The 25,776-nt window shown below is 41.9% G+C and overlaps 1 protein-coding gene across 4 annotated transcripts in view; it reads right to left on the bottom strand.

Annotated features, from left to right (window-relative positions):
• Positions 1 to 25,776, bottom strand: part of Smg6 (SMG6 nonsense mediated mRNA decay factor) — a 231,748-nt gene that overhangs the window by 140,057 nt on the left and 65,915 nt on the right. For all 4 annotated transcript variants that reach the window (XM_057774024.1, XM_057774026.1, XM_057774027.1 and 1 more), the window contains exon 10: positions 25,584 to 25,729. In XM_057774024.1, the coding sequence (XP_057630007.1) occupies positions 25,584 to 25,729 (146 nt within the window). The remainder of the gene's footprint in view (positions 1 to 25,583; positions 25,730 to 25,776) is intronic.

Genomic DNA, 25,776 nt, shown 5'->3' with positions numbered 1-25,776 from the left:
TCCCTGGCTGTCCTGGAACTCACTCTATAATAGGTTGGTCTCACTCAGAGATCTGTCTACTTCTACCTCCCAAGGGCTGGGATTAAAGGTATGGGCAACCAAGGCCTGGTGAAATTCTCAGTTTTGAGATATAAAACAATATAACTACTTTGAAAAACAGTTGCAGTTTCTAAAGGGACAAAACATACCAAATGATCAAGCATTTCTAGGCATTGACCAAGAGAAATGAAAGCCTACGTCCATACAAAGACTGACATTGGAATGTTCACTAGACTTACTCCTAACAAATACTGGGAAAAATAAAATGTCCATCAACAAGGCAGTGCATAGAAATATGGCATACCCTTATAATGAAGACTGCTTAACAATAAAAGAAAAAATTGGGCTGGAGAGATGGCTCAGTGGTTAAGAGCATTGCCTGCTCTTCCAAAGGTCCTGAGTTCAATTCCCAGCAACCACATGGTGGCTCACAACCATGTGTAATGAGGTCTGGTGCCCTCTTCTGGCCTGCAGACATACACACAGACAGAATATTGTATACATAATAAATAAATATTAAAAAAATTAAAAAAACCCACACAGTTAATAAAAATTAAGCCGGGCGGTGGTGGCGCACGCCTTTAATCCCAGCACTTGGGAGGCAGAGGCAGGTGGATCTCTGTGAGTTCGAGACCAGCCTGGTCTACAGAGCTAGTTCCAGGACAGGCTCCAAAACCACAGAGAAACCCTGTCTCGAAAAACCAAAAAAAAAAAAAAAAAAAAAAAAAAAAAAAAAAAATTAACCATTCCACAGAACAGAACAAATAATGTTCAAATAATCATATAAAGAGAACACTGTACCAAATTCTATTTGTATAAAATTCTAAGGTGGCATGATTATATATATTCTCAACTACTATGGAGGCTGAGGCAGAAAGATCACAAGTTCAGAGACAACATGAGCAACTCAACCTCAAAGAAAAAGAGGCTGGAATACAGCTTACTACTAGGGCACTTGCCTCATTAGCACAAGGTCTTAGAATAAGAATAAACAGATAAATCTATAAAATCCAAACTAATCTACATTGATAGGAAGGAAAACAGTGGTTGCTGGGGACAAGGAGAGTTCAACAGAATGAAATACAAGAACTACACAAAAACTTAGCATCAAAGTTCATATTCATTATCTTGATTACAGCGACGGTTCCACAATACATATCATCTCAAAATTCATAAAACTGTATACATTAAATATATGCATTCTAAAACACATTAATTAAACTTTAATAAAAGCTTAAAAAAGATGGGCTAGTGAAATGGCTCAACTGGTAAGGATATTTTGCCACCAAGCCTGAGGTCCTGAGTTTGATCCCCAGAATCCACATGGTAGAAGTAGAGAACTCACTTCCCAAAGCTGTCCTCTGATTTCCACATTGTGCATCATGATGGGCATAAGGAGACACACACACACTCTAAATGTAAAAAAGTCTTTTCCCCACTAAGACAGGGTTTTTCTGTAACAGTCCTGACTGTCTTAAACTAGCTCTGTAGACCAGGCTGGTCTTGAATTCACATAGATCTGCTTGCCTCTGCCCCCCCCCCCCCCAAGTCTGGAATCAAAGGTGTGTACCACCAATGCCCAGCAAGAATTTTTATTTTTTTTCAATATTTTTTTCAATTTATTTATGTATACAATGTTCCTCCTGCATGTACACCTCTATGCCAGAAGAGGTCACCAGACTTCATTACAGATGTTTGTGAGCCACCATGTGGTTGCTGGGAATTGAACTCAGGACCTCTGGAAGAACAGCCAGTGTTCTTAACCTCTGAGCCATCTCTCCAGCCCCCCAGCAAGAATTTTTAAAACATTAATCTGAACACTTAGGGGTGGGGGGGACAGATCTCTGTGAGTTTGAAGCCAGCCTGTTCTACATATTGAATTCCAGGACAGTCAGGGTTACACATTAAGATCCTGCCTCATAAAAAAACAGGAAAAAAAAATTTAAAGAATGTAAAGTGTTGTGGTTGAAATAAGAACAGTCCCCATAGGCTTATATATTTAAATGCTTAGTCACCAAAGAATGGAACTGTTTGAAAGGATTACAAGGATTAGGAGGTGTGGCCTTGTTGGAGGACTGAGGATCGGCTTTGAGGTGTTTGTTTGTTTTTTGTTTTGTTTTTGTTTTTCGAGACAGAGTTTCTCTGTAGCTTTGGAGCCTGTCCCAGAACTACCTCTTGTAGACCAGGCTGGCCTCAAACTCACAGAGATCTGCCTGCTTCTGCCTCCCAAGTGCTGGTATTAAAGGTGTGCGTCACCCTGTTTCTAAAAAAACAAAAGAGTTGCCTTGGTCATGGTGTCTATTCCCAGCAATAGAATGGTAACTAAGACAGAAGGATAGGAATGTTTGAAAGTAAGGTCCTAAGTTTCACAATCCAAAATCAATACCCAAGCTGGAGTGAGCATGTGATGACCACTGTAGCACACCTCGCTTTAAAATAAAGATCAAGTCAGGGGAATAACAGCTAAATAAAGCAATCATATTCAAGGAAGAGAGTGAGGAAGAAAGAAACAGATGACAGTGATTAGCAACCCAGCAAGATGCCAGTAAATCTCTTAACCTAAAGGGTCTAGAATGGACTCACAAACACCCTCTTTTAACAACCCTCCCAAATTTGTACTCTGGTTGACAAAACTGTCAGTTCTGAGGGTTTATTCCTCATCTTGGTGCTGTAAGGAACCTTTTAAGAAGTAGAGGTTTCACTGGGGTATGCCTACCTTGGTTCCTTCTTTCTCTCCTTTTGCACCTGAGCCACAAGGCTTTGCTTTGACATTTACTGCCTATCATCATGTGCTGCCTCATCACAGACTCTAAAGTGACAGGGTCAGTCATCCATCGACTGAAACCTGTGAAAATGAGAGCTAAAATAAACTCCTTTTAAATCTACTGTCTCAGATATCTGCTATAATAGAAGGCTAACTAACAGAGTCAATAATAACTATTAAAAAAAACCTACAGCCGGGCGGTGTTGGCGCACGCCTTTAATCCCAGCACTCGGGAGGCAGAGGCAGGCAGATCTCTGGGAGTTCGAGGCCAGCCTGGTCTACAAGAGCTAGTTCCAGGACAGGCTCCAAAACCACAGAGAAACCCTGTCTCGAAAAACCAAAAAAAAAAAAAAAAAAAAAAACCTACATACACTGCTTGAACTGTTTGTAGTACTAGATATTAAATTGTCTGTGCACTTAAAAAAAAAAAAAAGTGTCTTCAGCAGCTTCTGTCCTAAGGAAGCAAAATAGAATCCATCTCAATGCTCTTGGGCAGAATACACCCATTGGGCTGATGGGGGAAGAATAGTTGAAAATGGTGTAGTACATAAAGCTAAGTGAGCCAAGATGTGATGCAGCTGTTTGCATGATTTGGAGAATCCTGTTCTAAAAGGCTTCTTACTTAAACAGTATTCCTAAGAACCTAAATCAACTCCTGGAGTCCTTGAGAAGAATCCCTGTCTTTATGGACCAAATTCTAACATGATTCTCATACTTTTTTTTTTTAACTGAAGCTGAGGACTGAACCCAGGGCCTTGTGTTTGCTAGGCAAGCAAGCGCTCTACCACTGAGCTAAAACCCCAACCCCTCTCATACAATTTTAATCACAGGTTTAAAAGGGAAAGGTAAGGCAATCATTTACAACATTAGCAATATCACATACTTTAAATGCTTAATTTTTTTTTTCGAGACAGGGTTTCTCTGTGGCTTTGGAGCCTGTCCTGGAACTAGCTCTGTAGATCAGGCTGGTCTCGAACTCACAGAGATCCGCCTGCCTCTGCCTCCCGAGTGCTGGGATTAAAGGCGTGCGCCACCATCGCCCGGCTGCTTAATGAGTTCTTATCAATGACACTGTAAAGAAAATAAAACTGGCCGTGGTGGCACTTGCCTGTAATCCTAGCACTCAGGCAGAAACAGCAAGATTAGAAATTCAAGGTCATCCTTGACCACGTAGCAAACCCAGCCACCAAAGATCCCATATCAAAAGAAAAGGCCAAGCCACACTATACAGGTATTACTTGACTATTAACCTTCATTACAGTAAAGATCGGCTTTCTAAAAAAAAAAAAAAAAAAAAAAAAAAAAAAAAAAGATCGGCTTTCTGTTCTCCTGTGCCCAACAGAGCATTCTTCAATGTCTTACTGACTTGCATTTTTTCTTCTGGGTGTGACTGGGAATTCCCACCTCGGCGCTGCCTCAATTCTGCCTGCCCAATAAGCAAGTCAAGGCCAAAGTTCAAAGTGCCATAGACTTCCCAAGAGCCAGTGTGGCTGTATTTCCTGTAGAGATCTTAAAACCTTTTGAGGTTCCAAAAGTCAGCACCAATTTTCAAATCTGATCAGGAATCTCTGAAAGTCACAGTTACCATACAGCTGAGTAAAATATTTCTCATAAATTTAACGCCAGCATGTCTGTGTTTGGAAACTTTGAAAATACATGTTGTATGGTTTACTGCACTGGAAAAGGTGCCAAACAGTTTCAAAGGAGGGGAAGTGTATAACTGTTTCCTTTCAAATGCATTTTCCAATGGGATCCATTCAGGGGAAAGGCTGGAACTAACTAAAACATTATTAAAAACTGTTATGGAAAGAGACAGGGAGATGGAAAAAGATAAACCCCCAAAAGTGAAATATAGAACCAAGGAGAAGACAAGCAATACAGGAGAAAGAAAGGGGACCTGGATAGAAGGACAGGTTGGAGAAGGGAATGGGGTGAGATGGAGTCTTGTCTGGCAGTTGCTGTTCGTGGTTTCATATTGTTGCAGATCAATCGATCAGGACTGCAGCGCTGCTGGCCCAGTGGCATAAGACAAACCACAGAGTTGGCTTCAAATTCAGTATCTGCGAACTGCTGACCTTCAGTTTTCAAACCAAAAATACTCTTTGAGAAACAGTAATACCAAGTCCAGTCTAACCTGCCAGCAAAAGCCAAGGATTACTAACCTGAAGTAACACCCTATTCAGTTACATCAGGCACTAACACTTTGCAAGCATCAAGTAGGAAGGAAGTTTGCAGACCTGAAACTACATCCTACCAAACTAACTCCAAGTTCTGACTCAACCAAGTAGCAATGATAACCAGAAACACTAGAACAAGTGACATGTTGTTTTGGAAGTTGCTTTCACCAAAACCTACTCAAATTGGAAAGCCAGCCCTGAACCCACACTGCCAGAGATAAAGCAACTCCTGCTAAGGTCACATATGTATGACTCCAGTAGAATCTGTTTGCAATGTTTAGGGCAGGGTTTGGTGATGCCTCACAAAGCCATTACATCTCCCTGTGCCCCCAACCCCGCCAGTTTGTAGGGAGGATTTCTTTATTGTTTGCTCCCCGCCACACACCTCTAAATTCCTCTAGAGTATAAAACTGCTTCAGCTAAACTACTTCTGAACACGGAAGAATGTGCCATTAGAAAGAGGGTTATTTTCTAGGCAAATCAGAACTTTTACCCTATCCTAAGCCACTGTAGCTTTTCAATATGAAATCTTACCTCACCAGAATCTATTTTAAAAGGAGAACAGAACTGCTCCTTATCAGTGCCAGAGCACTTTCTTTTTGAGCTCCTCCAATGGAGAGGTAAACAAATCAATCAAGTTAACTGCAAAAACTAACAAGATTGAGCTGACAATTGGGATTCTAGAACTCAAAATTCCAGGCAACAGCTTCAGGAGAAAGAGGAACTGTGCCACAGATGGGGCTGTTGGGGCTAATCTGCAGCCTCCCAGTGCTAGGCCACTTATGGCTCAGCCAGCTTCAAACAGAGTCTAGGGCAGGCAGACCTTGGTGCAAGCTTGCTGAGTTCCAGGACATCATTCTTGAGGGTGTAATAACCATGGGCTGTAGCACACATGTTGAGGGATGAGGGAAAAAAATAAACAGAAAGACAAAAGAATGAGGATGCACTGCCAATTTCAATTGTGCAGCTTTTATTTTTAAATGCTTATCAAGCTGAGAGAGAGCAGAGTTCTTGGAAAACAAGGTTTCCTTTTTTCCAATGCCAGCGTCAAACACCCTCAAGGACGGGCACTGCACAGACTGTAACGACGAGGAACGTGGCTTTGCATCCTCCCAGCAGCACAGTCCTCTACGGGTCCCACGCTACTCTGATTTCTGCTTGGCTGAAAACTCTAAATAACAGACCCGTTGCCTCTGTTAAAAATTATTCTTTTTTAGGTTTTTTACCAATCTGGAAACTGGCTGCATTAGACTTACAGCACATTACAAACCAGCTCTTTTCACTAATAAAATAAATGTGTAAAATGCCTAATTATTACTTTTACTGAACTAAAGTGCTTAGGGATCAAATACAGGAAGCTGAAGGCTCAACCAGTTGTTAGCTAGAGGGTAAGAAGGAGGGGCTAAAGGAAGATCAGCAGTTAGGAGCAGAAAAGAACATTAGGTCCCCATACAAGCCTCAAGAGTCCATGTCCAAAAAGAAACAAAAGGACACCAACCCTGTTTTTGTTCTGACCAGTTCCACAAGAATTCATGCCATCGTGGCACGTTGGGAGGCCTGGCATGAGTTATACAGGCCTAAGCTGCTTACGCCCCTGCTCAGTACAAAAAGTAAAGTGTGGTCCAAGACAGATGGATCCTGCCTGACCATTCAGTAGAGAGCCTGGAGAGTCTGATCAGTAAGGAAGCAAATAACACATCATCTTCTCCATCCGCAAACCCTGCCAGGCCCCCAAAGAAGCAAAACAAAAGACAACAGAAGCAGGCAATAATTATACAAGATATATATTGTAAAGGTGAGTGGACTATAACCAGTTCTGGACTGTGCCTTATACTGAATCCCAGAACACTGATCAAAATATTGGAAATGTTACTCACAGGATGAGCCAGCCCTCTTCATTCAGGGCTGGTGCTGAGAAGTCTGATTAGAAACTGGCAGTCAACTTCCAACATGCTCATTTATAATAAAAGGTATGCATTAAACAAACTTTCCTAAACCTATAACGAAGAGTAAGGGGGTGAACCATGACTGTCATTCTTGTTTTGTTTTGCCAAGGACTGAACCTAGGGTATTATGCATACTAAGCAAGTGATCTACCACTGAGCCATTTCTCCAGCCTGTAAACTGTCATTCTTAATCATCCACAGATTCCTCCTTGGCAGATCCTGCCCACCCCTTGGACTTTCACAAATGTTGTTTTATCCTTCAGGGTACAAGAGAAACCAACTACTGCCAAAGAAACACCCTTATAAAGAAACACAGTAAGAAAACCTGCAAAGGCAGGTGAGTTAAGCCTATAGTGGACATCCCTTCTGGGGATGACTAGACTGGAACATAATAATTTACAGAGGCAGAGGGGTCTGCAGTCACTCTGCATGCCACATGTCTAACCCTTAAGAAGCGAGGAATGCTCTCAACAGGAAAAACACAGCAGCAAATGCTATGATACCAAAGTCACAACTGCATGGGTCCCTGGAGCCTCTCAAACTAAGCTGCCAGCTAGGGAGCTAACACTAGCATTGGATGAAACACAGCTCTGGTAGAGTAATTAATTTTTTTCTTAACTAGGATTACATTAATTTTCAAGGACTAATGGAGTCCAGCTGTAATGGGAAGAGTGGCTGCTGATGCACAAAGGCACTTGTGCTCACAACATTATAAACAGAGAGAAAGAAAGAGAGAGAGAGAGAGAGAGAGAGAGAGAGAGAGAGAGAGAGAGAGAGAGACCTATAAAAAGGACCCACTATAACAGGATATTTTTAGTTTCTACAATGCTGCACTAAAAATAAAAAATACAGCCCTGGCTGATACATCATGGCAGAACTATTCTCTCCTTGTCTCTTCAGGAACAGTTTAAAACATTTATTTTTGTTTCTTCTTGTGATGGTCAGAGTAGAGAGAGAAAATAGCAACTCATTGATAAGAGGAAACGAGAGAGACATGAAAAATTGAAAACTACCTAAAAACTCATGGAGAGGTTTATTTTATTAGTTCTTAATAAATATCTTGCAGATTTCCTCAGGAAATACACCAGATCACATGTAAAATAGTTTGATACTGATGTCAACTGCATCAACATATGAAGTCTATTAGGGTGAAGCCGCAGCAGGGTGATCAGCGAGCTGAAAAACTCCACAGTACTTGGGGAGGGGGGGGATCTCATGGCCTTCCAAATTCTTCGAGAGGTAAAAAAGTCAGCCAAGACACAGAGAGAGAAAGAGAGAAAAAAAAAAAGAAAGAAAAAAAAATCCCACATCCTGCTTTCAGCTGCCAGCAATGTGAAGTGCCCAGAGATTAATTCTACGTCTGGCCTGGAAATGTGACTTTAAAGCATGAGCGAGGGGAGGCTGGAGGAAGGGGGTGAGAAGGGAAGAGGAGGGCAGGCTAACTGAGGCTGGCAGCAGGCCACCAACCCCCTCCCAAGCCATGTTTCAATGTAGACAGAAGTAAACCCCAACAGACAGCAGCGCCTCAGCCTGCCAGGGCCTTACACCAGCTGCAGTGCATCTCGCTTTCTCCACTCAGCCCCAAGTGCAGATGTTCCCTGCACATCACTTCCGTTAGGCTTTCTCTTAAAGGACTAGCACACAGATGTAAAGGTATTTCCCTTCCTTGACAATACACGTCTGCCTTTAGGGGCCAAGAGGAAGCCAAATGCTGAGAACAGGTATCACTAAGGCCAGAAGATCTGCTCTAATTTCCTCAGAGCATCCTGGACTAAATAACACTGCTAATTATGAAGCTGGAGTTCAGATCTCAACACTACATAACAAACCAGGTGACCCATAGACACCCATAACTCCAGCTCTGAGGGATCTAGTGTCTTCTTTAGGCCTTCACACATGCATATATATTCACAAACATAAAAATAACGAATAAAAATTGTGGGGACTAGAAGAAGCCCAGAATGTATGTGCGTTGTTGACATGAATTGGCTATGTCAAAGACTTAAGATCAATGGAAATATTGTAAATCCTCCTCCCTCCCCAGGCGGGGACAGCAGTGGTGGTGCTGGAAGTGAGACTCAGTGGAAAATGGCAAAGCTTTCCTCAGGTATCTGAGTATGGATAACGATAACAAGTGCAGAAATGTCTACCATAGCTCCCTTCACATGGTGTTTACAGCCTGAAGACTGTTCCCCTACCTACACAGACAGTTCTTAGACTGGCTAAACCTGTCTCCTTGATCCTTGATCCATCTATATACCATACACCCTGCCACCTTGTTTATCTATACGTAATAACCTTGCCTCATTGTTCAGCCACCAAGCTGGAGCTGAGGAGATGGCTCAGTAGGCATGAGCTCTTACTCAGCAAGCATGAGGACCTCTGTTCAAATCCCCAGCACCCACATAAAAAAACTAGACAAGGCTGTCGTGCCTGTAACTCCAATAATGAGGGGCAGAGACAATCTTGCCAAAACAGAATTTCTGGGTTCAGTGACAGATCCTGTCTCAGGGCAGTAAGTCAGTGTGTCACAAAGAAACACACCCAGTGTCCTGCATGTGTTTGCTTGACCTAGTTCCACACACACACTCACATGCACCATACACAAACATACACCACACTCTCAAAAGATGATCAAACAAAAACTAAGGTACTCAACATATGACCCAGCTATCAGGCTGCTGCCAGATATTCAATCAAATAAATAATGAAAAAAACTTAGGTCTGCAATAATAACATATACACGGATGTTCTAAGCAACAATACTTAGAACTGCCACTACACGGACACAAGTAAGATACTTTCCACTAGGTGAATTCATTCCAGACAACAGAATGTTCATTATGATCTGGAGGGAAGGCTCTGTGGTTAAGAAGAGCACTTGTTCCCTTTTCCGGGGACCCAGGTTTGGTTCCCAGCACCTACATGGATGTTCACCATCTTCCATAACTTCAGATACAGGGGATTCAATACCCTCTTTTGAACTTCATAGGCACCCCAGTACACCCATGGGTTAAGCAGGCAAAAGACATAGCCAAACATGGTGGTGTACACCTTTAATGCCAGCGCTCAAGAGACAGGCAGATCTCTGTGAGTTCAAGTTCAGCCTGGTTTACATAGTGAGTTCCAGGACAACCAAGACTGCCCAGTGAGAGCCTGTCTCAAAAACAAACCAAACCAAACACAAGTATGTATCACTAACTGAAAGAAGGCACCATACAAAGAACATATGATTCCAACTAAATGACGATATGGAAATGGCAAAAATATATAGAGGGGAGTATATAGAGTTACTTGCTCATCCACGCTCGTTGCTACTTTTTTCATAATAGCCAGAAATTGAAAACAGCTTAGATATCTACCAACTGGTGAGTGGATTAATAAAAATGTGGTACATTTAAACAATGGAATATTATTGAGCTGTTAAAATCTGGGAGTAAACAGAAGCAGAAAAAAAAAAATCATCCTGAGTGAGGTAACCCAGACCTAAAAAGACAAATATTTTCTCTTATAAGTAGATGCTAGCTTTTAAGCTTTTAATATATGTGCTATAATCAGAATAACCACAGAGGTTAGGTATGTAGCAAGTTAACAGTAGGGAGGAGAGAATCTCCCTTGGAAGGAATAAAGGGAAAATAAAATAGGAGGATTAATATAGGGAAGGGATGAGAGAACATGGTAGAAAAGGGATTATGAAAAGATAACAATTAAGACTTTCTGAAAAACCATATATAAACCTATTACTGTAGTAGCTTCTTAAAATATATGCATATATGAAAGGCATTTTAATGGAGTCACCATATAATGGGTACGGGGATGTCAATGCACGTTACCAAATAAAACCTCCAGTTCCTGGAATGGGTTACATCTTGTTAAGTTATTGGCCAAAGTGGTTCCCATTAAACATCACAGGCTATTGCGAAGGTATTAGTTGCTTTCCAAAACCTGATGGGAAGGTTCTATTACTGAAGATAAACTTACTTATGTCATCAAACATGGAGAAGTTGAGTTTGCGTTCAGCTAGAAGCTTCAGCCCTACTGACTACCATTCATGGTGCTGGAAGGTACTCTGCACGATACCAAAGGAGAAAAGTAAGCATCACTATCTATCACCCAATTACAAACCTTACATCTACAACAGCAACATGCTTACAAAATATACTGGTGCAATAGTGGCATATGTTATGGGAGTATCACTTTTTTATTGCATTCAAGGCCCACTCCATGACATGGAAACACATACCAACACTGCTAAAGTGGCCAAGAACCTGAGACTAGATAGGTCATGGATGTAGAGGAAAACCTAAAACTATTATTCTACTAAAGGAACACAGCAATAAAATGACTTACAATGATATACTACTATACCCACAGATCAGTGCCTCACTCAATCTTCATCAGAAAAACAGCTTTTTGCAGTACACAGTTATTAAAACAGAGATCCACAACTGGACAATATGAAAAGTAAGAAACTTTGGAGCATTCACTCTTAAATGGATCTTTATCAAAGTCCTCCACTCAAAGCTCAGGAGTGTACATGGACGAGCAGGCAGAAAGATTTGAAGAGTCAGAGGTGGTGGATGACTCCAAGAAAACAGTGTCTTCTAGACACACCAGGAGTGGGACACATATGAACTCACAGAAACTGGCAACAGGCACAGACCTGCATTGGTTCAAGTCAGATAGAGTTCCAGCAGTGAGAAAGGGAAGTGGACAGGGGATCCCACCTCTGACCAGGAAGCTATTCACAATCAATATCTAACAGAAAAGAGAAAATCGGTGTTTTTCCAGTGGAGCGCCACTAGGCATGTCAGTCTTACTCTAGGGTAGGCCCCATGCCTTGGAGTAGAAGCTGGCCAACACAAAATAAACTCAGGTTTCTGGTTTTCTTGTGGGCTTTTTGTTTGTGTTATTACTTTTTTTAATTAGTATTTTGTTTGTTTTGATTTTGTATTTATTTTTGAGAGAGACAACACATACATTAAGTTCAGAGGGTAGGAAGGTGAAGAGAATCTGGCAGGAACTAGGAAAGTGGAAAAATATGATCAAAATATATTATGAAAAAAAACATTTAGAGAAATAATATTGCTTCAATTTTGAAGAGAATAATGTAGTTAAAACTTAAAGAAGGATGCCAAAATAAAGTTCTGTTGAAAAAAAAATAAGGAAAATAAATGAACTAATAAACATTCTAGCCAGTTGGGGTGGAACACATTTTTAACGACGGTACTAGGAAGGGACAGGTAGGTAGATCCTTTATGAGGCCAATCTGGGCTATACAGTGGGTTCCAGGACAGCAACAGCACGTACACAGACCCTTTCTCCAAATAACCAAAAGTAAGCTGGGCGGTGGTGGCACACGTCTTTAATCCCAGCACTCGGGAGGCAGAGGCAGGAGGATCTGTGAGTTCGAGGCCAGCCTGGTCTACAAGAGCTAGTTCCAGGACAGGCTCCAAAGCTACAGAAAAACTCTGTCTCAAAGACAGATAGATAGGTAAATAGGTAGGTAGGTAGGTAGGTAGGTAGGTAGGTAGGTAGGTAGATGGAAATAGATAAATATTCAATAAAATAAGAAATGCGATCCACTGCTTAGATGCAGGCCGCATTATTCAGGACAGAAGCCTGACATAATTGTCATCAGTGAAGCTCTTTCATCAACTAATGAGAGCAGATGCAGAGACCCACAGCCAAACTTTTTAAAAAAAGATTTATTTATTATGTATACAACATTCCTTCCATATGTGCCTGGAGGCCAGAAGAGGGCACCAGACCTCATTATAGATAGCTGTGAGCCACCATGTGGTTGCTGGGAATTGAACTGAGGACCTCCGGAAGAGCAGCCAGTGCTCTTAACCACTGAGTCATCTCTCCACCCCACCCCCCACAGCCAAACATTAAGCAAAGATCAGGAAAATCTGTGGAAGAAGGGGAGGAAGGATTGTAGGAGCCAAGGGTCAAGGATACCACAAGAACATGGCCCACAGAATCAACTAACCAGGACTCATAGGGGCTCACAGAGACTGAACCAATAGTCAACCTGTATGGGTCTGATCTAGTACTCTATACGTATGCTACGACTGTGTAGTTTGGTCTTCTTGTGAGACTCCTAACAGGGGGAGTGGGGGTTGACTCTGACTCTTTTGTCTGCTTTTTGGGGCCCTTTTCCTCCTAATGGGTTGCCTCATCTAGCCTTAATTAGTATGAGGGGATGTGCCTAGTCTTACTGTAACTTGTTATGCCATATTTGATTGACATTCCTGGGAGGCCTGCCCTTTTCTGAAGAGAAATGAATGGGTGAGTGGATCTGGGGGTGAAGAGAGGTGGGAAAGAAGGACTTGGAGAAGAGGAGGAAGGGGGAACTGTGGTTAGGATGTAATATATGAGAGAAGAATAAATAAAGAATAAAGAAATGCAAACACGAATTTTATATATAAAGACGTTAATTACAATTCTGTATATGAAGGCACATGCCTATAATCTCAGCACTTTGGCAGTCAAGGCAAGAGGAAGAAATCCAAGGCCAGACTAGACTATACAGAATGACCCTGCCTCCAATAAACAAATAATATCACAAATGAAGAATTTACACCCAAATACCCATAGGTATAAATACCCATTTTACTTATATTCAGCATCTTTTTAACTGGGTAGAAATTTTTGAATATGTACACAATACTGAAAGAACGTCATAGAGAGGAAGTTGGCTTTGTTATCATTTTTGGTCCTCTAAATAATTTTTAAAAATTACTTAGTTTATGTAAACTGGATAGAAATGCTCTAAGGTTACAGTAGAAATACGGTAACTCAACATAGAAGAAGAAATAAAAGTATCAGGCAGGTAAAGATGAGAATAAAAGATTAAAATCTTAGAAAACTAGATGAGAAAGGACATACTTTTTCAAAGAAATTCCACAGGGGGCTAGAGACATGGCTCAGTGGTTAGAGCATTGGCTGCTCTTCTAGAGGACCTGGGTTTGGTCCCCAGCACTCACATGATGTCTCACATCCATCTGTAACTCCAATCCCAGGGAATCCAACAGCCTCTTCTGATTCCATGGACACACACTTGGTACACAGATATGCAGAGAGGCAAAACACCCATATACACAAAGTTAAAATAAAGGTTAAAAACATTGAAAGAGCCGGGCGGTGGTGGCGCACGCCTTTAATCCCAGCACTCGGGAGGCAGAGGCAGAGGGATCTCTGTGAGTTCGAGACCAGCCTGGTCTACAAGAGCTAGTTCCAGGACAGGCTCCAGGCTCCAAAACCACAGAGAAACCCTGTCTCAAAAAACCAAAAAAAAAAAAAACATTGAAAGACAATAACCCAGCAAGCAAATGTCACTTGACTTTCACTGTTCAGACCAACTTTACTAAGAAACAATTGTTTGACTTGAACATCACACACGTTCACTGAAAACTTAATAATGAGCCGTTCACCGTTCTAGATGCCCAATACTTTATTGAAGACAAGAGGTCAAAATACTATCTGCAGGGAGCTTATGTTCTTGCATAGTATTAGAGAGAAGAAAATAACAAACATATGCATGGTAAGTTGTAAATTCTTTACCATCCGGCACAGAAGTGAGCAATCAGGAAAATCAGGAGTGCAGTGTGAAAGCAGAAAACAACAGTGTTGATAGAATGGTGGGAGCCGGCTTTACATCAAACAAACTACAGAAGATGAGAAGTGCACTACACAGCTGGACATAACATTTCAAGTAGTAAAAACAGGTAATGAAAAAGTCTGTAGGTCTAAAAGTCTCCCATTTATCAGAGGACCTGCATTGGTACAGTTAGAACAGAGTAAATAAGATGGAAGAAAATGAAAGTGAATAAGCTTAAAAAATGTACAGTCAGAAGAGAAGTTCTGACAGGAAGTCCTCGTAAATAGGCTACTACTATAAACGAAATAGAAAGCTAGTAGAGATTTTGAACAGAGGACATGATCTTAAAGGAATGTCTGATTGTATTTTTTTTTTTTTTTTTTTGAGACAGGGTTTATCTGAAGCTTTGGAGTTGATTGACCTAGAACTAGCTCTTGTAGATCAGGTTGAATATCTAATATTTTTAAAGAAATCAATGCTTGATAAATAAGAGGTTTTTGTATATAAGTATGTATGTGCACATGTGTTTAGAAGGAAGAGAAGAGAGGGCCAGTAATGTTGACTGGGGCTTGGAGAGAAGTGTGTGGGACCAAGCCTGAGGATCTAAGTTTTCTCCCTCAAACCTACATGGGTAGGAGAGAACTGACTCCTGATAAGTGGTTTTCTTTCCTCCATAAGTACCACAGTGCATATGAGCATGTGCGTGCACACACGTATAAATATACACTAAAATACAATAGAAATTTTTAGTGACTGGAGAAATGATTCATCAGCTGGTAAGATCACTAACTGTTCTTTCAGAGGACCTGGATTGATCCCTAACACTTGCATAGCAGTTCACAACCATCTAAAATTCCAGTTTCAGGGGATCTGACACCCTCCTCTGGATGTAAGGGTAGCAGGCATGTATGTGGCACACGACATGCATGCAGGCAGAAACAACCATACACATAAAATGATTTTTAAAAGTAAGTGAGCAACGGGAACACTAGAACAATAAGAAGTGAGTTAGAGGTTTTTATACCCTTTTTGGGGGGTTTTTTGAGACAGGGTTTCTCTGTGAAACAATCCTGGCTGTCCTTGAACTCACTTTGTAGACCAGGCTGGTCTTGAACTCACAGAAATCCTCTTACCTCTTCGTCCCAAGTGCTGGGATTAAAGGTGTGTGCATCACCACCGCCCAGCTAAAACTTTCTACTTAATTTTCTCGCACACATAAAAAGAATATCTAATCACAATGGATAACCAGGCCATGTCTGCAAAGGTTTTTTCTTCTACTGAGGAGTCTTGAAGAATGTGGCAATGGCCTGAATGTGTACTCTCAGCAGGCATCTCAAAAATAACGGTTACCAAACATTTCCCTGTGCTCACTGCCCTGACATGAATTTTGGGCATCACCCTCTCTCAGGGGAGAGGTGAAAAGAGGTTAGGCAGAACAGACAGTGATAACAAGGTGATGTCACAGATGTGTCTCATAGAAGTCTCCAGCGAGTTCAGCTCATAATCACTCTATGGTGATTTACTCTGTCCTACCAACGCCAGCTGGAGAAGAGAGGAAGAAAGCTGACACAGCCTTCAGCCTTAGGCAGGCATTATGAGATCTCCCCCCCCTCCCCCCCCCGCAAGTCCCCTGGCAGCCCCTCCTCTCTTTCAACCACTGCTCCTTCCCTCAGAAGCCAAAGTGTGAATAGCACGTGTCTGGGTTTTAGAAAACAAGTTGCCCAGCAGTTGGACTCCCAGCAGCGTGTCAACTGCTGCATCTGGTGCTGGCACTTGGGGCAAGGAATCACTGGGGTATTTTCTGAACATAAGCTTTAGAATGGGAATCTTAGATCTGAAGGACTTAACTAAGCTAAAAAGCTCCAATTACTGTAAATACATTCCAAAACACATGACTGTCTGCCTTCTGAAAAGGGAATTGAGACATGCAAGCAACCAAAAGGCTCTGAGAACAGCAGCAGTCCAGAACAAAAACAAAGAGTACCCTGACTAAAGGAAAGGATTTTATGGGCCAAAAGGGTTCACCAGATATGTAATGCAATGTGGCTGAAACAAAAGAGCCCTCTTTTCCAGATCACTAGCTCACACTCTCTTGCCAATAAATGATATCCATCACTTCAGCTGCAGGCTTCTCCTTTGCTTTCCTGCACCTTTTTCCTCACCCAATTAGCTCTCAGAGTAAGTATCCTCTACAACAAACACCTCTGGGGAAAAAAATGAAAATTATGAACCTGATAATTTCATCTGCCCAAAGACAAGAATATAATGTGCAGAGACAAGAAAAGGGTGGAGGAATCGACATGCCCTTGTCCTCTGGATATAGGTGCTCTGCCAAACTGCTAATGTTATAGCTGAAGAAACAGAAGCTTAAGACTGATGTTAAATAAAAAGAGCTAAGTGTGGGGTTCATGCCTTTTACACTCAGGAAGCTGAGTGAGTTCTAGACCAGCTTGCACTACAGTTAGAACTTATGATTAAAAAAAAAGTAAAAGAGAAAGAAAAGTAAAAAGGAACCTTGATCCTCCTGTTTCTACCTCCCAAGTATTACAAGTATTACAGGATATAGGTGTGGAGCACATCCATTTCATTCATTCATTCATTCATTCATTCATTCATTCATTCATTGAAACAGGGTTTTTCTGTAGCTTTGGAGCCTGTCCTGGAACTAGCTGTTGTAGACCAGGCTGGCGTCGAACTCACAGAGATTTGCCTGTCTCTGCCTCCCCCAGGGCTGAGATTAAAGGTGTGCGCCACCACCAGCTGGCCACTCTTGGCAAATTTATAAAGCTGAACCCTCGATGCCTATGGCAAGAACGTTAAGTATATAACCACCAAGAAAAACAGAAGGAGTTTCTTTCTTTCTTTCTTTCTTTCTTTCTTTTTTTTTTGGTTTTTCAAGACAGAGTTTCTCTGTAATTTTGGTGCCTGTCCTGGAACTAGCTCTTGTAGACCAGGCTGGTCTCGAACTCACAGAGATCCGCCTGCCTCTGCCTCCCGAGTGCTGGGATTAAAGGCGTGCGCCACCACCGCCCGGCCAGAAGGAGTTTCTTAATAAAATTAAATATATATTTTACTAAGCTGACACAAAAAAGTAAATAGTAAACAATTCTATACACATGAAACTCTAAAAAAGACAAGAAGTAACTACAGCAATAGAAAACAAATCAGTGGCTTCCTAGGGCCAGAGGTGGAAATGAATAGGATGGACTCAACAAGAATTACATAGGATGACAAAAATGTGCAATATCTTAATTGTGATGACTAAGTATATACATGTTAACATGGGTATGTATGTTAACCATGCTTGGTGCTAACATATATTTTTACAAGTGTTCACCATCCATAGTAATCTGGGAAATGCAAATTAAAACTATTTTAAGATTTCATCTTACTCTAGTCAGAATGGCTAATAAGAAAACGAAAGATGGGACTGGAGAGATGGTTCTGCTCTTACAGAGGACCTGGGTTCAGTCCTCAGCACCCACATCACTAACTCCTGTTTTAGAGGATTTAATGCAGGCATGTGGTACACAGACAAACATACGGGCAAAACACTCACACGCATAAAATAAAACTAAATCTTAAGAAAAAGAAAATAATATTAGTTGAGCATGGTAACCCGCACCTTTAATCCCAGCACTCAAGAAGCAGAAACAGGAACTCTGTGAGTCCAAGGTCTGCCTGGTCTACAGAGTGAGTTCCAGGCCAGCCAGGATAATATGGTGAGATCCTGTCTCAAAAAACAAAATGAAAGATATCAAATGTTGGCAGAGATGTGGGAAATAGGGAACCTAATGAATGCACTGTTAGTGAGCATGGAAACTGGTGCAGCCAAATCAGTGTGGAAGTTCATCAAAAAACTAGAAATAGATCTACCATATAACCTAGGTATACCACTCCTAGACATATAACCCAAAGGACTCTTCTTCCTACCATAGAGACATATTCTCATCCATATTCATCACTGCTCTATTCACAACAGTTAGGATATGGAAGTAACTTAGATGCTCATCAGTTGATGAGTTGATAATGAAAATCAGGTACCTAGATACAATGTTATTTTATTCAGCTCTAAGGAAAAACAAAATTACTAAGTTTCCCAGTATTTTTTTTTTTTTTTTTTTTTTTTTTTTCCGAGACAGGGTTTCTCTGTGGTTTTGGAGCCTGTCCTGGAACTAGCTCTTCTAGACCAGGCTGGTCTCGAACTCACAGAGATCCGCCTGCCTCTGCCTCCCAAGTGCTGGGATTAAAGGCGTGCGCCACCACCGCCCGGCTGTTTCCCAGTAAATTAATGGAGCTTTGAAACATATACTCAGTGAGGAAACCCAGACCCAGAAAGACAAATGTTACATGTTCTCACTCACATATGGATCTTAGCTTTGCATTTTTATATTTGTGTGTTTAATTGGAAGTACCTATAGAATCCAGGAAACTAGAAAGGAACCACTGATGAAGAGGGAAAAAAGATCTCAAAGGAGGGAAGATAGTAGAACACCAGTGATTTAAGAAGGGGAAAGAAGGAATAATGGGGAGGGAGGTTTAAGCTGGGGTAGGAATGGAAGAGTAGGGTGAGGAATAGAGCTGGGGAGGAATAACTAACACTAAGAATAATTGAAAAAGACACATGGAAACACATTCATATTCATTTATTCTCCCCCCCCTCTCCTTCCCTCCCTCTCTCCCTCCTCCCCCCAATCCAAATAAAACAGCTGAACTGGAGCTACTCTATATCGCATATTATGTTCATCGCAGAAGCCATAGGTTGCCAAATGCAAAGCCCAGTGTCAGGTGTGGGATACTTCGCCTTGAGTTGGTCACAGGTGTCCTGGAGACCCCTAAAATAATTTAGGCTATTGCCATTGCTCTTGTTTGGCCACCAGAACTAAAACAGTGAGACCCTGTTGCTAAAGACAAGCCACAGGACATGGAGAAATAAAGTTGGTACTGACTAGAAAGCTCCCTTCCTGCTAACTGCTTTTATATGATACAGTCTGCTGTGTGTGTGGGGGGGAGGTTTGAATCAGTCACAAACCTTGTGAACTACAATAAAAGAGCCATAGTAGGATATGCCCATTGGTACAATAGTGGCATGAATGATATAGTGATAATCAATTTGGGAGGCAAAGGCAGGAAGATCTCAGTAAGTTCGAGGCCAGCCTGGTCTACAGAGCTAGTTCCAGGACAACCAAAAAAAGGCTACACACACACACACACACACACACACACACACCAAACAAACAAACAAACAAAACCTGTCCCTAAAAACAAATAAAGGCATGAAGTTAGGGGAGTAGGAGGTAGGGAATGGAATCAAGAAGAACAGAGCTGAATATGATCAAAATATAGCAGATAACATATATAAATTTTTTCTCTCGAAATCAGCCTTTATGTATTTCTATCAAAAAATTTAGACCTGTTGAAAAGTCTAATAATAAATCAAGCTTTTGTTTGTTTTTCAAGACAAAGTTTCTCTGAACAGTCTTTGCTGTCCTGGACAGCTCTTGTAGACCAGGCTGGCCTTGAACTCACAGAGCTCCCCCTGCCTCCACCTCCCAAGTGCTGGGATTAAAGGTGTGCACCTCCACCGCCCGGTATAAATCAAGCTTTAAATACAGATTTAGGGCTACAAATTCAGATTAACAATAGTGGTTACCTAGATGTGTTAGGCCCTGAATTTGAGTGCCAACACTGAAAATTAGTAAAAAATGAAAAAAGAATGGAAAGGGTGGCTGCAAATACTGCTGCCAAATTTCCCCTAAACATTATTTCTCCTCCATTATAAGTCTTTCCAAGGAAGGGAAAAAGATGCCAAATTGAGAAGCAATAAAATGCTAACAAAAACTAAATATACCACTTATAATCACTGCTTAACAACAGGGATATGGCACCTTTGCATGACACCAAACCAGCCATGGCTACCCAACCACACTGTTATCTTCAGGTAAACAAAGACCATGTCCTCAACAGATAGGATGCTAGAGTAAGGTTAATTTAATCGACATGACTGTATTTGCTCATTTAACTTTCCACTACTTTCCTCAGCCTAAAGCAGTAGATTCGTCCTGACAAGAAAAGGGACTGGAATTCAGAGCTGGGAAAAAAATCAGTGACTGCCTTGAAGTTTACTTCTTTCACTCTTGTCTTCTTTTTCAGGGAACTTCAGCAAAAGGTATAATCAGATTGCCAAGGGAAAGGAGTTGGCTAAGCAGCCTGTTGACAAGAGGAAAGCTTACTGATGCAGCCTCCTCCAGCCTGCCTTCCCACACCTTACCCATTCTGACCTTTTATAGTCACAAAAATATTTGGCCATGTTGACTTTCTGTCTGCTAATTTACTCTAACTTGAGGAGTCCTGGAAATGAAGACCAGTAGCGTTATTAGAGAAATCTACCTACCCATGATTCTCATTGAGAAACAGCCCAAGGACTTCTATCAACAGGGATATAGGAGGAGGAATGAGAGGGACAGTTTATACAGCTAAACTCAAGTCTAACCCCTTAATAAAGGTGGATTTCCTCTGTACAACTGTTCTGTCAAGTAGAGGATTAGACACTTCATACATTCTGCTTGAGTAAAAGACTTAGAAGTGATTCGATAGAGAGAACAAACTGCTCTTCCTAAAGTCTTAGGTATGCTTTATGCTGAAAGACAAATTCTGACTGTGAAATGAACCTCCTAACTGGAGTCAACTCTATATATGACTAATGGCTTGAAGAAGTCCATGCCTACGGGTTAAACTCTGTTAGTACCAGGTAGGCAGCCATAGTTTTAAATTCCTACAAGACACCCATGTAGCACTTCCTCTCTCTCTTGCAATTCAGGAATATTGATAACATAAGACATACATATGCTAGGCAGAGTGATGCATAGCTGTCTTCCTATTACTAAGGAGGTCAGGTAAGGGTATTTCAAGTTTGAGACCAGCCTGGGCTACAGAGTGAGCTACGGTCTAATATAAATACAGAAAAAAAAAAAAAAAAAAAAAAGAAGATACAAACGATTATGAAGGCCAGACTAGCTCTACCTCAATTATAACACCTAAATGTTTTCTCAGAGCAAGCAACATGAACAGCACACAAGAAGTGCCTCTTGGGTGCCCTCTTGCTGCTGCTACCAGGACTCTTTTAGAGGTCTGAAATGGAGACATACTCTATAAACTAGCAGAGAAGCAAAAAGAAAAGGCCAGGACACAGAAAAGGGAAGTTATTCTAGTGGTGGCCAATGAGTAACATCCAGTGATTTATAGGAAAAATAATCTAATAATACAATAAAATAAAACAGTGTGCCTGAGATGGTTTTGATTCCAAAAATTATAAAACATATTTTTGAAAAGGGTGGGGGCAACAAAGGCAATTCCAGATTGGAGCAAATTGGGCACAGATGAGAGATGCAAAGAGGTTTCCATGATACCCTACCACAAATGCTGCTTCAGTTACTTGTCTTCAAGAAACTAGTTTTATTTCCTTAAATTACTATTTCTTTAAAAATTCAAGTTCTTGGAGTACTTGTGGTTTAGTTCAGCAGTTCACCCTCTAGCCTCCTATCAGCCACTACTGAAGTATTAATACTGAGACACAGAAGAAGGCCCTTTATCCTTTCAGGCTCAGAATGCCATAGATATTATGACATCACTCCAGGAACCACCTATATAGCCACCAATTTTGGACACTGGCGAGGTTAAAAAAAAACCACAACTTTCTTTGACCTTTCTCATTTATGCATTCAACAAACACCTTGTGTCTAAGAAATACCACCCTTATACCAGAAACTCTAAATACTCCTGTCTTCATCTCAAACATATCTGTCTTCAACCATCTCATAGAAAGTATTAAGATTCTAAGCTATAAGCCGGGCGGTGGTGGCGCACGCCTTTAATCCCAGCACTCAGGAGGCAGAGGCAGGCGGATCTCTGTGAGTTCGAGACCAGCCTGGTCTACAAGAGCTAGTTCCAGGACAGGCTCCAAAACCACAGAGAAACCCTGTCTCGAAAAAAACAACAACAACAAAAAAAAAGATTCTAAGCTATAATCCCACAGAGGTAGGATTTTTACACAGGGCTCATGATCAAGGAAGTCCAAAGCATTTAAATATTCCATGTCTACAAAGAAAGCATATTTGAAATGTAAACACGATAAAGTGTTAGCAGCCAAATCATTTCCACCTCTGGTCTACTGATGTAAAAAGAAGGTAGTTACCACAAAGGGATCACTGAACACAAAAATGATCCATGATGGTATTGTAGCACTAGGCCATTAACAAAGGACATACTTTTTAAGGAAGAACATCTCTGTTGCTTTCCAAATTATAATCCTGACCCCACATCTATGGAGATGGCTCTGGCACCGAACAAAAGAATCTAACAAGATCACCTCTGCTTCAGGCTTTAATGTTCTACTTTACAGAGCCCAGGAACTGATATATGCAAACAACCCACCCAGAAGGACACATCCAGGAGGGAATGGAAAGAAAAATGATGGTCCAGATGTTCTGTAATTTGCAATGACTGCCAAATCACCATGGACCCAGAGCACCTGGGAGGCCAGGCTGTGTCAGGCCTTGCTTCCTGGTTTCAGACAGCCAGGGACCTGTGGCTGGGTGGTGACTGTGACAGCCTATAGACTGGCTGGGACAGAACCCGTTAGAAGGGCACCAGCTGACAGGACTTGGGGGCTAAACACACAGCTTGATTTATCACTTCCTTACTCATAAAAATGTGATTCAAAGTGCTGCTGATTAGTGAAGGATTTAAATCGTTACCCTCTCCCCAACCCCCTTCTCTCTCCACCCCCGACACAGATGCTGCTACTCAGCCACAACACCCCCTTCTTGCCACTGTCCGTGCAAGCACAGCACAGGGGCCCAGAGATGATGACTCATGTGCTGGGAAATGGAAAAGTGCATCTTCCCACCAACCAGCCCTGCTGAGTGCTCTGTTCACCCCTCTCCCAATGGCAGCCCACACAGTGGGGTCTGGATGGCCGCCTCAGCTGCACACCGGGTACTTGGCAGCACGTCCGCAGAGCTCTGTGTCCCAGTTGAGTGTTATATCCTGTGGCCTGGGCTGTTTTTCCCTGAACCACCCTTGGAGCCTGTGACCACCTCATCTTAGGCTCCTCTTGCCTCATAGAGCTGAGAGCCAGACCAAGAGCAGTAAAGGGAGTAGGGCCATAGGTCTTTATCTGTCATTTCTGGCTAGACGATCCACCTTACGACCAACTACAGAAAAAGCCCTACAAAAATATCTTGACCTCAAATACCGAACAGTCCTCCTCTATCCTCACCTTCCTTTTACCCCTATTTTCTTAGCCTTTACTTAGCAACAGTTACAAGAAAAAGACTCACTAGTAGTCCATGAAAAGCCCAGGGTATATTGTTCTACATAGAAGAAACTGTTGAAAACAGGCTCTTTACGTTCACACATACAGAGACCACAGGTCCTTTGTTGCTGAACTGTGTGTCCCAGCTCTCCAACTCACACAGCAGTGGGTGGTTTGGGTAGGAGAGCAGAAAATGAATGCAGGGCAACTGGAGGCCCTGCTTCTAGAACCCAGAGAGCAGACAGAGTGTCACTATGTAGCTCTGACTGGCCAGGAACTTGGTAAGTAGACCAAAATTAAAGGCGTGTACACCACACCCTGAGAGCTTTCTTCTTGGTAGCAAAATTTCCCTCCCTTTAAGACTGCACAGGCTCACCAGGGCACCACTACAAACTATTTTCTTCTTAGAATCCAACGCTTCCCCATAAGACTCCAGGTCTTCTTGCAGCCCCGTGTCAACAGCCGCCTCAGGAATGACTGGGTACACTGAGAAAGGCTCTTATACGTCTGTATCTTGCCCACTGCTGAAAATTCTGGATGCAGTTATCAGTAAGCTTGATGGGAAAAGTCCTCCAGGATTCAGAGGGGATTGAAAACTCAGGCGAATCCCTGTCTTTAGGGAAATGTGGTACACTCACTCATGAGAAGTTCCCTACCAGCAGCAAGCTGAGCAAAAGTCCCAATACAGACAAGAAGGGAACCAGATGGACTGCAGGATGAGAGGAGAGGGCTCTGAGAAAAGGGACAACCGAAGAGCAGTGGCACTGTTTAGAAACATCAGATCTGCTTTATGACACAGTCTCCATGGGGCAATTCCTACTTCCTGGCATTGCAGATAAGAATCTGACCAAACACTCTCTGTTGATGGCTTAGTCTGTTGATGCTCTAGAATGACTCCTTGGCAACATGTTGTGCAGAAACACAAAATAATGTCACTCATACTACATATTTCTATCAAGTCAAACAACATCAACCTTACCTAAGTGAGGTACAGAGAAGGGAAGGAATCTTAGAAATATCCTTCAAACATGACATAGTCATCAGAACATTTAAAAACTGTACCAATCTTCCCTTCCCTCCTCCTCCCCACACCCCTCCCCAACACACACACACACACACAGAGAGAGAGAGAGAGAGAGAGAGAGAGAGAGAGAGAGAGAGAGAGAGAGAGAGAGAGAGAACCAAGCGTTCAGAAAAACACTTCAGAATGCATACCAGTACACTAGCCAAATACTGAGCCTAGTAGGTTTTGTGCTTCCAGATTTGAGTCACCAAAGCTCATCAATTCTCTGTTCTTACTCTCTGGCAGGGTCCCACAAGGGATATCCCATAGGGAACTAGACTTTTCCATATTGAACAAACAGGGTACATGAGTCCAGAAACAGCAATTCCCAATCCCTGCCAAGCATACGGTCTTCGGAATGAAACATTTCAGCAATGCCTCTCCCTTGGGAAAAAACTGGGTCTGCAGCCTCTAAAAGGCCTTGCTGCTGCCATTAACATGGCCAGATGTGCAAAAGTATCTCTAGATTTTTAAATTAAACTTTATACTCATAAATCTCTCCTTTTATCCCACCCAAGCACCAGAGTCTAACAGAATTCAGAGACGTAAGACCTAAGAAGCAATAGTGGCGAGGGGTGTGTGTGTGTGTGTTTGAGAGCAGGGGAAGTGATAAGGTACATAGAAAAGATACTAAATTCAACTGTTTAGAAGGAGAAACTGAATTTTTCTTACCTTTCAATTGGGAGTTATGTACAGCAAACATGTTAATGGTCATAAGCTGCAACATACGGGTACTTCCAATAGGAGATGGGCTATGTTGCAGCAACACTTGGAACTCCTTAAGGACCTTCTCAGCCACTGCAGGGAATGTCTCCATCCTACAGATTCAACAGAGAGTCCATTATTGAGGCATATCCTTAAAAGC

The sequence above is a fragment of the Chionomys nivalis genome, chromosome 7 (assembly GCF_950005125.1).
Source record: "Chionomys nivalis chromosome 7, mChiNiv1.1, whole genome shotgun sequence".
In the NCBI taxonomy this organism is placed as follows: Eukaryota; Metazoa; Chordata; class Mammalia; order Rodentia; family Cricetidae; genus Chionomys; species Chionomys nivalis.
The sequence above is the reverse complement of the archived record's forward strand: the minus strand, read 5'-3'. Positions and strand labels throughout refer to the sequence as shown.